At 35.3% G+C, this 16,951-nt stretch overlaps 1 protein-coding gene across 1 annotated transcript; it reads left to right on the forward strand.

Annotated features, from left to right (window-relative positions):
- Positions 1-5,997: 5,997 nt before the first annotated feature.
- LOC146729681 (uncharacterized) lies at positions 5,998-7,061 on the forward strand. Its single transcript, XM_085495057.1, has 3 exons — positions 5,998-6,184; positions 6,288-6,428; positions 6,526-7,061. Exons 1-3 carry the CDS (start codon positions 5,998-6,000, stop codon positions 7,059-7,061), a joined length of 864 nt encoding a protein of 287 aa, XP_085351183.1.
- Positions 7,062-16,951: the final 9,890 nt, after the last annotated feature.

A 16,951-nucleotide genomic window follows, 5' to 3' on the forward strand; every position in this document is an offset into this window, starting at 1 on the left:
ACGTTAATTAATTGTACGGTGGTACGGACCAATGCATTCTGCGAGAGTGAGTATGGTTCTAAAACATCTAAGTCCTTTATGTCAATCGCTCTATCACTTTGGTATGTTGGTGGTAAACCATTTACTTGCCAAGTAAAACATTTTCTATAGAACGGCTGTTTAGTTCAGTATTTCTGCTTGTAATCATAATTAAATTCATTTAGATATATAAACATTTTGTAAACACCCACTCTTACTTACATCACTATAAACTTTGCAAATATAAAGACTTATTTACTACGATTTCTACTGCCGATGACAGAACACATTTTTCAATTGAACAATCTTGTGTTTGTCATTTGTAAGTCGTTTATTCGATGCACATTAGTATAACAGTTATATATGATGTGCAGCGTTGTTTTTATTAAGGGATTACATTCATGATAATCCTCATATGAGGACATTCGTTGGAAGTGAATATACATTTCAGGGCATAGTCAGGTACTATGTGTTAAAGGACTGTGCCGATAATCGTCGTTTTGAAGTCGCTACCAAGTTTGAACATAGAGAAGACAGTACCCCAGACCAAGTCAGACCGAGAGCTGTCGCAGATAAAGTAACATTTGGAAATCAATACGTAATTATTGATGGACTATATGTCAGTACAGTAAGTTGTTAGTATGTAGTATTGCAATGTTGCAGATATATATATTTTTTTAGCGATCATAACAAGATGTTAACTGGACACGGAGGAAACACGAGTTAGATATTTCACACTCTGGCTCTTTTTACAGCTATGTGGTCAGACGGGTAATTCAGATAGTGATGTAATGACTTCCAGAAACCAGATGGTAGTAATGTAAAAGACGCTCTTGAAATTGGCGGGAGCGTTGTATTTTTACATCAGTGTCCTTTTTTACATCCTCATGTTTCTCTAATATTAATTAGAAGCCAGAGCACGTTTTATTGTATGTTAAATTGTTATGTTTCGTCTCTACTTATTTCATCAAGTGGTTTGAAAAAAATGAAGCTAGTTGCCTAACATTTTGTGTGTTTATGTAGACTCATTGGAAATGACGATTGACCTCGTAGTTGGGCAGATGGATTGCTTCTCCCTCTCTAGATCAAACACTAGCTTTTTGAAAGTCTGGAGGGGATTTTTTTGACATGAACTATGTCTCTTCTTCTAGATCATTCGCAATAAAACCTGTAGCGGCCACGTGACCTATGTCACCATGACTCGTTCTTGAAAAGCGGCAGTAAAAGTTGAGAAGCTATTGTTTTAGAACCAATGAACATATTGAATTGCAGATTGTAGCATCTATATATAATGTTCATTAAAATTACAGAAGCTTTATATGACGTTATATCACGTGGCCACATTCTTGAATTTCTTCTAAATAGGAAATGATTTTAAACATTTCTCCATTAAAATTTTCTATGTTGCCTCTATCTACTTAAATACAAAAAGTGCTTAAGCTAATGATTTTAATATTTTGCATCCTACATGTATAGCCAATGTTGTTAATGTAAAAATATATATCAGCGTTGATCAGTCACATGTGTTGTATAGGTTCGTTTGGTCCAAAATTCGGCATGTACATTACATTCTAGAGATACATTTCCCGATATTTAAAATGACAATTTTCATTTCAACATTCCTCAATTTTATGAAGCTATGTGTTTGTGAATCTATGTTATACATTTGACCCAGCTGGCGTGAGGGTGAGCGTGGTAACAGCTTCATCCGTGTTAGAAAACAATATTTTGAACATTTCATGGAGATGGTTATCTGTGAAATACACAACAATTCTGATATTTCGATTTGAAGCAGTATACATTAAAGGTTTCGTGAAATTAGATAATTAATACACGTATTGCTCAACAAGGTTAGTTCAATAAACAAATGTGGAAAAGCAGATGTTTGAGTTTCAATAAGTTGCAAATACTATTGACCGTATCTAGTGCCAACACAAGCCACCAGTTTCTCCGGCTAATAGTCCGCCCATAATGCTGGTAGAAAACATAGACACATCACACAAAATACACTGATCTGTCAAAAGCACGTTAAATAATCGCTTTGTATCCTAGCAAAGGAATGACAAACGGGATCAGCGTGTTTCGGTTTCTTCCGACTGGACGAATAATTCACCACATACAGCGGGTCAATCTGATTAAAATCTGATGTAGTGTACAAGCTTTAATTATTTTGGCTATAAACTTATTTTAATTTTATTTTTTTTTACTTTTGTTATTAATGCCCTTTTATTTCATTATTTTACTTTGATTTTGTGATTTTTTTTAATTCCGCCCTACCTACATCTGACCCGATGCCTATGTAACGAGATTTCAACGAGACCCACTATCGACGATTTCAGTCAACGAATCACAGACCTCCTTCTATAGCGCACATGATGACGTCACCGGGCAGAGTCAGGTCGCAAACACACTCAAATAAAATGGCGGATTATACCGACGTTAGCGACCGTGAATAACACGGCTTTTCGGTAAGTTTATCATTGTCAAATGCAACGAAAGTCATTTTCATGTTAATATTGTGGCTCGAATGGTTCGACTTTAGATCGTTATTTTGTATAGTTATTCTGGGAGTGACGATTTTGTTTCCACCGGTTCGACCGAACCAGTGTCTTTTTCCAGTCGCCTACCCTGGAGACGGATGATGTTTTGTTGACGATCGGGCCAAAATCGTCTACGGTATTGAAGCTGTAAATATTCATCAAATTGTATCAACATTTTGTACATTATACAATAACTCTTTATTAAAGTAATTGAGCTGATTTGGACTGGAATAAAATATTTTTTATTTGGAACACATCGCAATTGATCAGGAAATATTTGTTTGCTCCAATTTTCTGCGTCGATGCCGTGGGCCGGTGACCGTTATACAATTTAAAACCAGTTTGCATTGTTTACTATAGCTGTTTACAGTGTTCTAATCATTACGATTTACTTATTTTTTTGCTTCCATTCTAGATAATTATGCTCAGTGATGTAAAATTGAAGCGATGACTGAATGAACGAACCTTGGCTGGCGAAGATGTATCTGGAAGTGTACACATTTGTTGGAAGTGAAAAAAATATTCAATCTAATGACAAAAATTGTAAAATGTTGTGGAATTTCTTTTGCAAATAAAAATATACTAGTAATTTTCTATTAATGGTTTATTCAAGTGGGCAAAATATAATGTACAGAAAGATTGCCCGTATACACTGAAAAGTAAGCAACCGACAGCCTGTATAAAAGGGGGGCTGTGATTGGCTGTTACTTACGCGAGATTTGAACGGGACTTACATAGGCGTCGGATCAGATGTAGGTAGGGCGGAATTAAAAAAAATCACAAAATCAAAATCAAAGTAAAATAATAAATAAAAGGGCATTAATAACAAATATAATAACAAATAAAATTAAAATAAGTTGATAGCCAAAATAATTAAAGCCCGTACACTACATCAGATTTTAATCAGATTGACAGCGGGTCTATATGTTTTGCATGGGTGGGAAACAGATCGCAATAGTCAACATATAGCATACTTTTTGAGATAAGAACAATTCACAACATGCCATACAAAAGCTCCTGCGCAAATGGCATCACGTCACTATTTTATGATGTGATTTGCATACATATCTAAAGAAAAATGTGTATAAAGACATTTGCAGGTCCAAGAAGGCCAAAACAAATCACTGAGAGCAATCGACAAAATCCATCACAACAAAATAAAATAACTGATATGTACGCGAGGAAACTTGTGTGACAAAAAGATATGGTACGCAATGATGAAAGCTGTTTCATTGTGTGTTATAATCAAATGGATTATGTATCTGGCAAAACAAAGTAGCCGCGGATTTTAATTAGAAAACCGATTGTGAACAATGGTATAAAACAAAGAGTATCCAACGCCCAAATAATGTAGAAGTGGATATTAACTATTTCGCAATCTTCTTTCATGATAAGCATACAGCACAGCACAATGTCAATTGAGTCCACTTGCCACGTATAGGTAGCTTATTGTAAAATAGCTCTGTTATCACACATTAAGTAGCAGTTACCATTTCTAAATTAGAATTGGATGCAGGCTGTATGTTTCATTTGATCAGAAAGGAAATGTGCCTATCATTATACTTAATTATATTATACCAGTGTATCACTGCCATGAATGCATCATTGTGATTTGTTGGGAGACTGTTTTAATTTATGCAAGCCATGGTTAAATAGAGCATAATGCACAGTTATGGTGTTCCAAATAAGGCCCTAGAATACGAATTAAGCAATAACCCACCGCCGGAGGCGGGTATACCACGAGATATTGCACAATTCACGACATATATGCACGAGCGGTATTGCTATTATATTATACCAACTTCATTTCTGTGGCATTTTCGACACTCTCGGCCTTTTTACAAAATAAGAAAGAGTCGTTTGCGAGCGACGTGTAATGAGCATCGGCTGGTCGACACGGTGAACAGAAGAAATGGGCCCTGGAAGTAGTATTTAATCTTTTATCACACACTCGCGCTCAGTACACAGAAACGCACAGAACATCAAGTTTAGATATCATCACAATCAAAGGATGTTTATTTCTACGACGCAAGAAACTAGCAAATAATTAGAAATTGAATAAACTGAACAAGCTCAACGCTTAATTTACATATGAATAGCTGTGAATAAATTATCATCAGCAGAACATTACCGGCAGCGCGCACTGTGCGCCATTTTGGAAAACATGTGCTGTGGACTTATTATCGTTGTCGAATTTTCTATTTTGTGTTTGTTATGCTGACATTAATTGATCCACTAAAGGTGCAGTTATGGAACAAAGCAGATGCTGCATGTGTACTTTGATTGTGGGTATTAGAAATAGATGCGGTGCCAGATTCTGCGGGAGTTGGTCCAGACACTACTATGCCGTTGTTTTCTGGGGTACGGATAACGTTGTCGGAAACACCCACTTCGATCGCTACGGTCACTTCTCTGTCAGAGGATTTGTTTTTATACCCAAAACTGCGAGACAGGATACTGGACATTCCTTGACTCTGATTATTTGTGAGTTTGTTGGTGTAAGACCGAACACTAACTTCGTTTTTATGTGCCGTGAAATACATAATGTGTCTGGGTTCAACTCCTGCCGAATCTAACACAGCGCACGCAGTTGCCCTAACATAATGATTTGTATGAATTGTCAACAAATTTGCTGCTATCGAAATCTCTTTCATCATAGATCCCAATTTATTTTCACGAATACCAGACTGTGTCAGTGGGCGTTACATTTACACGAGGCCTCTGAAACAACGCATTTTGCAATTTGGACAAATACATTTTGAAATGCTGCAACGGGACAATTTTCGCCGCCGGTAGCATACATTTTAGCCTGTGTTTCGAAATCGTAAAGGTCAATTTCATTAAAATTGGCAAAGCGTTTCTTTCTCTCCGTCTGCACGAATTCTTCGGTTTCTGCAAGAAAATCTTGCTCTGACAGCTCCCGAACATGATACTCGGCCATGTCTGTTGCAGACAACGAAAATATGTCGCAAAGAATAGCATGCATAAATTGTAGGTTGTACAATTTTTTTTTATTTAACCACTGCCAAAATAAAATTTGTATATAATATCTTCATGCTATCAATATTACCCCAAAATTTCCCTAAAATGTAAATGCTCTTCCCTTTATTTGTTTACGAATTGATATTCATATTCTGGGGCCTTATTTGGAACACCATAACTGTGCATTATGCTCTATTTAACCATGGCTTGCATAAATTAAAACAGTCTCCCAACCAATCACAATGATGCATTGATGGCAGTGATACACTGGTATAATATAATACAAGTTTAATGTGTAAACAAATAAAGGGCATTTAAATATTAGGGAAATTTTGGGGTAATATTGATAGCATGAAGATATTATACACATATTTTATTCTAGCAGTGGTTAAATAAAAAAAATTGTACAACCTACAATTTGTGAATGCGACATGATTTCGTTGTCTGCAACATAAACATGGTCGAGTATCATGTCCGGGAGCTACCGGAGCAAGATTTTCTTGCAGAAACCGAAGAATTCGTCCAGACGGAGAGAAAAAAACGCTTTGTTAATGTTAATGAAATTGACCTTAACAACATTGAGTTGCTAAAAGACGAGAAAGCAACCACAAAGCAAACAGCGTGGGGAATAACAATTTTGAAATGTCAGTGACAACTTTGACATTGTGCCTTTGTTTACAAACAAACCATTGCTGGTTTGACCTCTTGATATAATTTCAAATAAATCGTTCATATCATTTTCCCCAGCATGGCTGACCGAGAAAAACGAAGATTCAAATTTTGAATTTCTTCCACCTGATGAAATAGCGGCTATATTACGCCGTTTCTACGCCGAAGCTAGAAGCAGAGATGGGGAGCGGTACTCCAAATCAAGCCTATCGGGAATGCGTGCAGCCATCAATCGACACCTCAACTCGCCACCATACCACCGAAATATCAATATAATCCACGACACAGAGTTCAAATCTTTCCCGCGTTAATAAAGAGCTCAAGGCAGACGGACTGGATAAAATTTGTCATAAAACCTCAATTACCACCTTCGACTTGAGAAAGTTAACGTCTAGTGAGGTGATGTCAACTAGCGACCCACTGAGTCTGTTACGTACAATTTGGTTTGATTTGACCTTTCATTTTGGCCGCAAGGGTCGGGAGGGATTTCGAAGTTTGACAAAATATAGCTATCGCATCCAAGACAGCTACAAGGAAACCCGGAATGTACATGTGGAATGTACATATTTTGAAAAAAACAAAACTCACCCTGACGACGATTTCGAAACACAGGCTAAAATGTATGCTACCGGCAGCAAAAATTGTCCCGTTGCAGCATTTCAAATGTATTTGTCCAAATTGCACGAGCAAAATGCGTTGTTTCAGGGGCCCCGTGTAAATGCAACACCAACTGACACAGTCTGGTATTATAATTCACCCCTTGGTGAAAATAAATTGGGATCTATGATGAAAGAGATTTCGATAGCAGCAAATTTGTTGACAATTTATACAAATCATTGTGTTAGCGCATAAAAACGAAGCTAGTGTTCGGTCCTACACCAACGAACTCGCCAATAATCAGAGTCAAGGAATGTCCAGTATCCTGTCTCGCAGTTTGGGTTATAAAAACAAATCCTCTGATAAAAAAGTGACCGTAGCAACCGAAGCGGGTGTTTCCGACAACGTCATCTGTACCCCAGAGAACACCGGCATAGTAGCGTCTTGACCAACTGCCGCAGAATCTGGCACCGCTTCTATTTCTAATATCCACAATCAAAGTACACATGCAGCATCTGCTTTGTTTCATAACTGCACCTTTAGTGGACCAATTAATGTCAACATAACAAACACAAAATAGAAAATTCGACAACGATAATAAGTCCACAGCACATGTTTTTAAAAATGGCGCACAGTGCACGCTGCCTGTAATTTCTGCTGATGATAATTTATTCACAGTTATTCATATGTAAATTTAGCATATGTAAATTTACTGGTTCCAGGGCCCATTTCATCTAATCACCGTGTCGACCAGTATGCAGCAGATGCCCATTACACGTCGTTCGAAAACTACTCTTTCTTATTTTGTAAAAAGGTCGAGAGTGCCGAAAATGCTACAGAAATGAAGTTGATATATAATAGCAATAAACCACCGTCGGAGTCGGGTATAACACTCGATATAGTAGATTCTATATGCGTTTACAAATAAGACAATAAATAATTAATGAGCCTTCTGCAAACCCCTTGGACATTTCGCAAAGTTTAAAAATATAAGTTTTTTTGCTCAGAAAAATTTGTTACTTAATAAAATGTATGGAATCAGGAGCAACAAAGTTACAATTTAAATAACGCCAATCGACAAAATTGGTAATACGTACAACGTTATTTATAATAACGATCATCCGATCATTGATAATACAAACCCTGTGTGTAATAAGGATCAACTCCATTTCTAATTTGTCTCCTCTTTCTGTGGGGTCAATATTTCCCAGTGTATATGGTATGTAGTATAGGTTATTTAAATATTTAGAGGCGAGCGCAATTTTCGAACTCGCAATTAAATTCAATTTAATTCAAAACTAAACTAAACAGTTTGAATATTGCTAGATAACTGAAACATTCAATAGTTTCTTTTGAACAATTTTGTCAATGTTACGCAGATGATGTTAATTGTCATTAGTGTTACTTGTTTAATGTGTGGACTGTTTATTTCTAACAGAATAAAGGGTGACTTAGAACATGTGTATAATGATATCATGCCATCACTTTGTTTACTTAATTTAGAGGTCAAAGGCCAAAAATCGTATTGGGATTCTTAAATACTTGTCTCAAACATGTAAGTTTACTGCCTGACTGGAATGCTGTAGAACGTTTTACGTGTATATATATATATATATATATATATGCGAGTTTTTCTATGACTACATAATGAATTAGCAAGGTCCGTCACGCCGCTCTCAATACCTGGTTACATTTCCGGGATAAGGGCATAAAGGTCAACATCATAGTAATGTGTTTCTGTATATTCAGTTTATAACTATATGGAGGTATCGAATAACTTCAAACATGTCTCACAAGTTTCTGTGTTTTTATTTCTGCGACAAAAATGGGACTGTCAATGTTTTCACAATAAACCAGAAACGGCAATAAACAACACAATTTTTCATGGGATGCTCCGATACTTAGTTACACATTAAGGTCAAATCTCAGAATCACAATATAGCTGTATACATGTATAAACAATATACCCATAAATGAAATTAGCTGCCACCTACAAAAATCAGTTTATTAGACATGTGCATAATTAATGAGTTTACATGACCACTCTATCTAAATCTCCCTCTCTATGTGGAGAATTTCCAGGTGTTGTTAAATACATTTCTGCACTGACCTTAGAAATAGATATGCAGATACCTATTGAGATCACATTTATTCTGAGCAAATAGTTCGCTAAGGTTATCCATTGTAAGAATCACATTTATTTATTAATAATTACCCATAAAAACAAGGCTGACATTCATTTTTGTAACAGTATGTCATCTATATTGTACGATAAATAACTTAAATTTAATTGTATTGTGCTTGGTGGAATCTGATGTTCGTAGTTTTCTTTCAAATTTGAACGAATCCCACCAAAGTTCTTGCTTGAATGTTGTGCTTTCATACTATAATCCAGCAATCAAGCCGCATATGTGCCACCTAATATCTATCAGTCCTAGACTTTGTCACCAACTACAACAACCAGTAGGTGCTGAGTGTACTTATGCTGTATGATATTTAGTAGAGGAAGAATTTCTAAAGCTAAATTAGATACTGCAATCACAAATAATGTGAGCCTCCCAAAATGTCAGAATGGGGTATAGACCAACAATCATTAGATATACTAAATGAAGTTTTCTGTGGTTTAGGTCTCTATCACACCTTTATGTGGACAGTCAAAGTGCCTTCACTTTCAGACACAAGCCATGTGCATCTGATGGCCGGCCCACTGGAAAAATTTAACTGATAAATATCAGTATAAAGAAAAAACCCACAACGTGTCAATCTAAGTGTCATCTAATCATCTACCTTATGTGATCCCCACAACTGTACCAGTGACAATGTACACCAGTCTCACCTTCCAATATGCAATGCCATACATAACTCAGTCCCTCATTATGTGGAGTGCATGCCTCCAATATTACAGTGACTTAATTTCTTGGGGTCAAAATTCGGGTTTGCCTATTATGATATAAACACAAAAATAGATGATGTCAGTCAATCAGAAAATCAGATATTTTTGCGTTTATATCATAATTGGCAATGAAGTATGATATTGCATCAGCACAAATGAACTGGCAATTTCCCTACAATTTTTTTCTATTTGTAATGGTCAAATATTTCACCCAGTACATGTATGGCTTGGTCGTGATTATTCAGTGTGATATATTCAGAGGCTTGTGCAAGCTGTTGTTGCGTGAACTCATCATTCATACGACTAATGAATAATTCAAGTCCCGAGATTTTCCAGTTGAAACGGCACCTGGGTGTAGTTTTCATTACACTTCCCGGTTTATTTTGGGGCGAGTTAGTATGAGTGAGTTTAAATTTAAGACAGATTGGAAGATGGTCAGATGCATCCAAAGTAATAATAAACATGTCGTCAACAATATGAAACAACTCTGAAGATAAAATGCCATAGTCAACAACACTGACGCCATTGTTAGCGTAACACGTGAAATCACCGCTTTTATCCCCAGGAAAACGACCGTTCGCAATATGTCATTCTAATTTCTTACATAGATCTAAAAGTTATTTTCCATATGAATTAACACATTTGTCTTTTGAATTTCTATGCCAATCCAAGACATCAGTTTGATAACCAGGCTGTAGAAAAGAATCATTATCCTGTACAATAAAATCGGGCATATTTCCTGTGCGGGCGTTAAAATCACCAACAATAATTAAATTAAATTCATCTAGACTAGAATATGCATCAATTAAAAATAATTCTAATTGTTCAATACCATTAAGATAGTTCAACACGTACGTCTGGGAGTTTTCTGGCGGTATAAACACAGCTGCTAACAGAATATCTGTGTCTGAACCAAAAACAATTTTGTCTAGAATAATTGAAACTACATTTTTGGATTTCTCGAAGACTCGCTTTACATGGGGAGCTATATAGTCGGCAACAAATATACATACCCCGCCAGAATATCGACCAAAACGACTGCGTTTAACATTAAATGTTGAAAAACATTTGTACATGGGGATAGCATTTTCAAACTCGCTCTCCGATATTGCCCATGTTTCGTTTAAACACACAATCGGATAAGTGTTGATTAACGACATGATATCAATGTTGCCGAGCTGTTTCGTCAATCCTTGACAATTCCATGAAAATATTGACAGTGGCTTGTCACTCTGTCGGGGCCGGCCGTTCCCCTAGCTTTGTGGTTGGTTAATGCTTATTAACTCTTTGACGACGTTTAACTCGTCGTCATAGATATAAACGCGTTTACCCAACTCCGAATTTACAATAAGATTATCAAACCTGGGTCTAACTTTTGCGGGGCTATCACAAGCTAGAATTTGACGTCTCTTTGCTAGTAATTTACTGGGAATTCCTCTAATTCTTGGAGAGAAGTCTTGAAATTAAAGGCATTACGTAGGACATGATCTTTGTCATTGAAAAAAGTGAATCTTGCAATGATTGGACGTCCAGCACGAGAGAACGGGGTTCCGGCAAGTCTGTGCACACGTTCAAATATAACTTCCTTGACTATGCCAAGTTTATCCCTAATCAAATCTTTGACTATATTCTCAGTCGTATCCCAATCTTAAGACGAATTCTTTTGTTCTATTCCACGGAATATGAGATTACACCTACGGTCCCTATTATCTTTGTCATCATTTTGTTCCCGCATAGTTATCACTTCGCCCCTCAATTCAGACAATTCTTTCTTACATAGTTTCAATTCATTTTTATATTCTTCAATCCCTGCTTCAACTTCGTCGATTCTCTTTGTGCTTGAGATAGTAGTTTCTTGAATTTCATGTAGGGTGTCTTTAATATTGTCCATTCGGTTCTAAATAGCAGTAAATCGGGTTCTCAAATCTTTTGCTATGTCGGCTAAAGAGCTCAGTATCGCGTCGATATCTTTTCTTGGCAATTCTTGGGAACGGGTGTTAGGACCAGGGCCTGGGTTGGATTCGACGTTTCCGCTCATAAATAACAACATTAGTATTAGGTGAATACACTTGAATAGTATGCGATGTTCGTTGATATGCAAATGAAGAAGTAGAACAAAAGGACTCCATGATGTTTTTTGACTCACACCAGAGAAACAACCGATTCTGGATCTGAAAGCTTCTAACGCAATTCCCATTGTTTCATATAACCGACAGATAGCTAAAGAGAGTACTTACAAATAACCGTACAAAGTTTTAGGATAGGAGATCTGACGGATAAACCAGTAAATCGTAGATAATAATGGAGCTGACAGGAGACAGTGATCAACGCATAACGCCCTCTATGAAACTATAGAAAACACTTTCACCTGGCAGTTATAGCTTTATATGGTTTCTTGTTTGAACATGAAAATGAAAACAATGAGTGATAAAAAAACACATACAAAAGTGGAAACATATAAAATACCTTCCTATTTTTATGTAACAAATACATTTATGACAAGTAAAAATTACATCACTGCATCAGAAATTTAACAGCAATGGGCACGAAAGTGTCTCAACATTGATATTCGGTTGAGATTTTGCTCAAAATATTTTAAAAGATCATTAATATTTCTATAACAAATAACTGTTAACTGGACGCCAGAATCTGTGGTTCTAACAGAAACATATTGGTGCAATGAATTGTTTTTTTCAGGATTCACCTGTGCATTAAAACCCAGTCAGCATATGGATAATATTATATCAACTATTGTCTATGACTGTATACAATGGTTTGTTTGGCATTTCTAATGTGATGTAGAGCCTTATTTCACTCCATGTGTATAATTAGCAAAATTAGATTCATGATTTTAAGAGAATAATTCTAAATTGTATGATGGAATTAAACAAGTATATTGAAATTAAAGGACGCCGTATTATTGTCTATTATTGCACGATAAAAGGGCAAGCACAGTGATGTGTGCAATATTGGGCAAGACATGTTTATCACGTATAAATTGGCATTGCGAGATTCTCTACATCAAATGTAGTACTATAGACTGTATAAAAGTAAAATATACATCCAGCAATGGCTTTAGATGAAAACAGGTATGTGTGTATTACTGTTACGTGTAGAAGACCATGAACAAAGGATATGCGAACATAGGCAGGCAATTGAAATTACCTGGATATCTTAACCTGAACAGAAAATTGTGCGTTTGCTGTTTGATGCTACCCATACGGGGAAAACAAAGAATGTTAACTGATCGAACACTTTCAATATTATGCTCGTTGACTTACCTGCACGTAATGCAGTGTCAAAGCAGTGCATCGACCCTAAACGCTGCCCTGTTATCGTTGGGCAGTGCTCTAGGAATTCCCTGTCAACATCTCTCGTGGCGATAACATTCATAAGGTCAGCAAAGACATCAGAAAGTAATTACTTGACAGGGTTCAATAGTCTGTTACTAAATATGTGGTCAGCTTAAAACAATAGCCTGTATAACCATGGAATCAAACAGTCAGACAAGGCGACATTTGACAATACGCATGTGCAAGTACGCCATTTTATCTATGATGAGTTACAAATAAATAATTGTAATGTTAAAATAAAACATGCAGATTTGACTAAAGGAGCTCGCATATTTCCGCAATCTGTTAATGCGATGTTTGACAAACAAAAGCTCAAACGTGTCTTGAAATAAGTGAAACATGAAAACACTGTTAGCAGATGCAATAAACACAATTATCATGTTGATAATCCTGAAAAATATTGATTTAAATATATAATTCGGGTGTTTTGTATGGTCATGTATTACCAAATTTCTGTACTAAAATGCGTATTGTCAATTACATTTATTTGATTTCATGTTGATTGCAATCATTATTCTACATGCATTAATGATAAATGGGCGGCGTAATTGATTATGATTACGAAGTGTTGACAATTTAGCTCGTTTTAATGTTTTGCTATGGTGAATGAACAACATGTATCCGATCACAAATCACTAATATTTTATGCTCGTCCAATTCAGCGTCATTGTAATGATTAAAAGTCAAATATTTGTTTGGTCTGACACTCGTGTACACAACACCGACAATATAATGAATAATTTTAAAGAGATGTTGCTCTCGACTGCCATTTATTTATCAAATTCGATGTGTGATATGATTGTAGATATGGAAATCAGTGCATGTAGAAAGAGTAAGTTTAAGGTTTTTCGGACAGGCGTATAGCGACAAGAACCAGTCCTCCGGAATTATAATACACTTACCAGGGCACGGATTTGGCTGAAATGGGTTGTGGTTGGCATGAAATAATTGGGACACAGGTTTCAATCATGAATTTAAACAACTGAATTACAGTTTAATACTAATAAGCTACGAAATAATGCAAACATACAAAATAATTAACTGTGAAAATGTGGATAGAATGATAACATCAACATATTCAAGTTTGACCAGTATTAGTTTAAACAAATCTCGTCTATGTTCCCATGCTAAAATCTAAATCAGATATTAACAAAGCAAAACCTTCGCAAACATAATTGCTTTGAAAAAAACCTCTACTTGTTCTATTTTGAAGCACACTCATTATATAATGTTAAAAATGTGAAAAGAAATGAATGTTTTTTTTATATTAATCCTCTTAACAGCCATGTAAAACGAATGACGTTGACATCTATAAATATAAAAAATAAGAGGTTATACGAACAACCTTGCTGCCTATATGCAGTTCTTGCTATTGTGTTTAGATGAGTGTTTTGTCCCAGCATTACTAGCTAGTTTTATAAGTTAACGAATCTGTTGATAGAAAATCAACTTTACATCATTTTTGACTATTTTGATGGGTTTGACATTTTTCCTTGAGTTATTTGAACCTTTGTTCCAACAATTCTGTGCTACACTGTGTAATATAATTCACTACTCTAGCCGCATCTGTGCCACCTAATACGTATCAGTGGTGTCCTATACTTTGTCACCAACTACAACAACCAGTAGGTGCTGAGTGTACTTATGCTGTATAATATTTAGTAGTATGCACGAAGAAAGTACAGCGAAAACTTTTAAATTAATGTCAGTTTTGGAAAATGAGAAAGACAATTGAAAATAACATCACATATAATACTATTGCATATGAAACTATAAGAAAACGCCCTATTTCTTTCACACTTTTAGCTGACAGCTATAGCTTTATGTGGTTTCACGTTTAAACATGAAAATAAAAACAAAGTGTGATAATAAACCACATACAAAAGTGGAAACATATAAAATACCTCCCTATTTTTATGTAACAAATACATTTATGACAAGTAAAAAATACATCACTGCAGCAGAAATTCAACAGCAATGGGTACGAAAGTGTCTCAACATTGATATTCGGTTGAGATTTTCCTCAAAATAATTTAATAACAAATAACTGTTGACAGGACGCCAGAATTTGTAATTCTAACAACAGCATGTCGGTGCAATGAATTGTTTTTTAGGCTGCAGCCAAGTCAGCATAAATATAAAGATAGAATTATAACACTGGCATTTCGAATGTGATGTGATGTAGACGTCATCCCATCCCAATATGACGTCATCGTTATTTCTGAACGAACGACAGAGGGCGCTCACAAACACACACACATATTACACAAAAAAAGAATATTAACTTTAAAAAACATGACATTTTAAAATGGTTGAAATAGAGTATACATTTTGACAAAAAACTAGTATAATCAGTTACATAAAATATATTTTTTGTTTTTGTTTTTTGTTGATTTTATTGAAGTAATTATTCATAAATTGAAATGATATACATTTTCAAACGCTGTTAAGTATTCACACTGAGTAATATAAGAATGATATTCTTAGGAGTAATAATGAGAATTAAAAAACGACATTTTAAAAAAGGTTTAAATACATACATACATTGAAATACATAATATCGAAAAGTCAATACACCTTTTTTTCTAATCAGAATGATAATCGCTCATCTGTGATAAAAAGAAAAAAAGAGAAATAATATGAAATCGACAATTATATAAAGAGGGTATAAGTTATATATACATGTGGAATTTCAAAAGTATAAGTCATCTAGTAAAACTGCGTGGGAAAAAAATATTTGTCATAAATAGGGAGGTTGAGTCCGGTCACGTTTTCGATTACGAAGTGTTGACAATTTAGCTCGTTTTAATGTTTTGCTATGGTGAATGAACAACATGTATCCGATCACAAATCACTAATATTTTATGCTCGTCCAATTCAGCGTCATTGTAATGATTAAAAGTCAAATATTTGTTTGGTCTAACACTCGTGTACACAACGCCGACAATATAATGAATAATTTTAAAGAGATGTTGCTATATATTTTTTGTTTTTGTTTTTTGTTGATTTTGTTGAAGTAATTATTCATAAATTGAAATGGTATACATTCTCAAACGCTGTTAAGTATTCACACTGAGTAATATAAGAATGATATTCTTAGGAGTAATAATGAGAATTAAAAAACGACATTTTAAAAAAGGTTGAAATACATACATACATTGAAATACATAATATCGAAAAGTCAATACACCTTTTTTTCTAATCAGAATGATAATCGCTCATCTGTGATAAAAAGAAAAAAAGAGAAATAATATGAAATCGACAATTATATAAAGATGGTATAAGTTATATATACATGTGGAATTTCAAAAGTATAAGTCATCTAGTAAAAAAATATTTGTCATAAATAGGGAGGTTGAGTCCGGTCACGTTTTCGATATATCTGTTCACATAAATGTCATTCAAATGTCTATCACACGTAAAAGAGTCGGCTACGGACTTCATAGGTTCCCCTCGACATCTGCGCAGCAAGTAATACAGGACGTATTGACCACACACTGTAGAGAACGGAGCTTGTAGTATTAGATGATTGTAGATCCATGTACAAACGTTTTTATCGAGAAATCTCTTAAATTCCACGTAATAAGGTTGACAACCGTACGAGTCAAAATATTCTCCGCGGTAGGGATGTTTGATACAACGCTGTGGGATACTCCAACACTTTTGCCTTAGGCAGTTGATCTCTAGCATAAACGCCGAAGAACACATTTCTAGTGTACGGATTAGTCGACAGAATATGATTCAGTTGATTCTTGTCCATCGCAGCTCGAAATCGGTCAATATGTTTCTGTTTCTGTCAATCTCGATAACGTTGTCATATTCAACATGAATCAAAACGGACACAGTCTCAGTCAATGCTTATCTGAACTGAATCTCAAGACCAATCTTTCCTTCTTGTA

Source organism: Saccoglossus kowalevskii, chromosome 21 (assembly GCF_978046115.1).
Source record: "Saccoglossus kowalevskii chromosome 21, keSacKowa6.1, whole genome shotgun sequence".
Lineage (NCBI taxonomy): Eukaryota > Metazoa > Hemichordata > Enteropneusta > Harrimaniidae > Saccoglossus > Saccoglossus kowalevskii.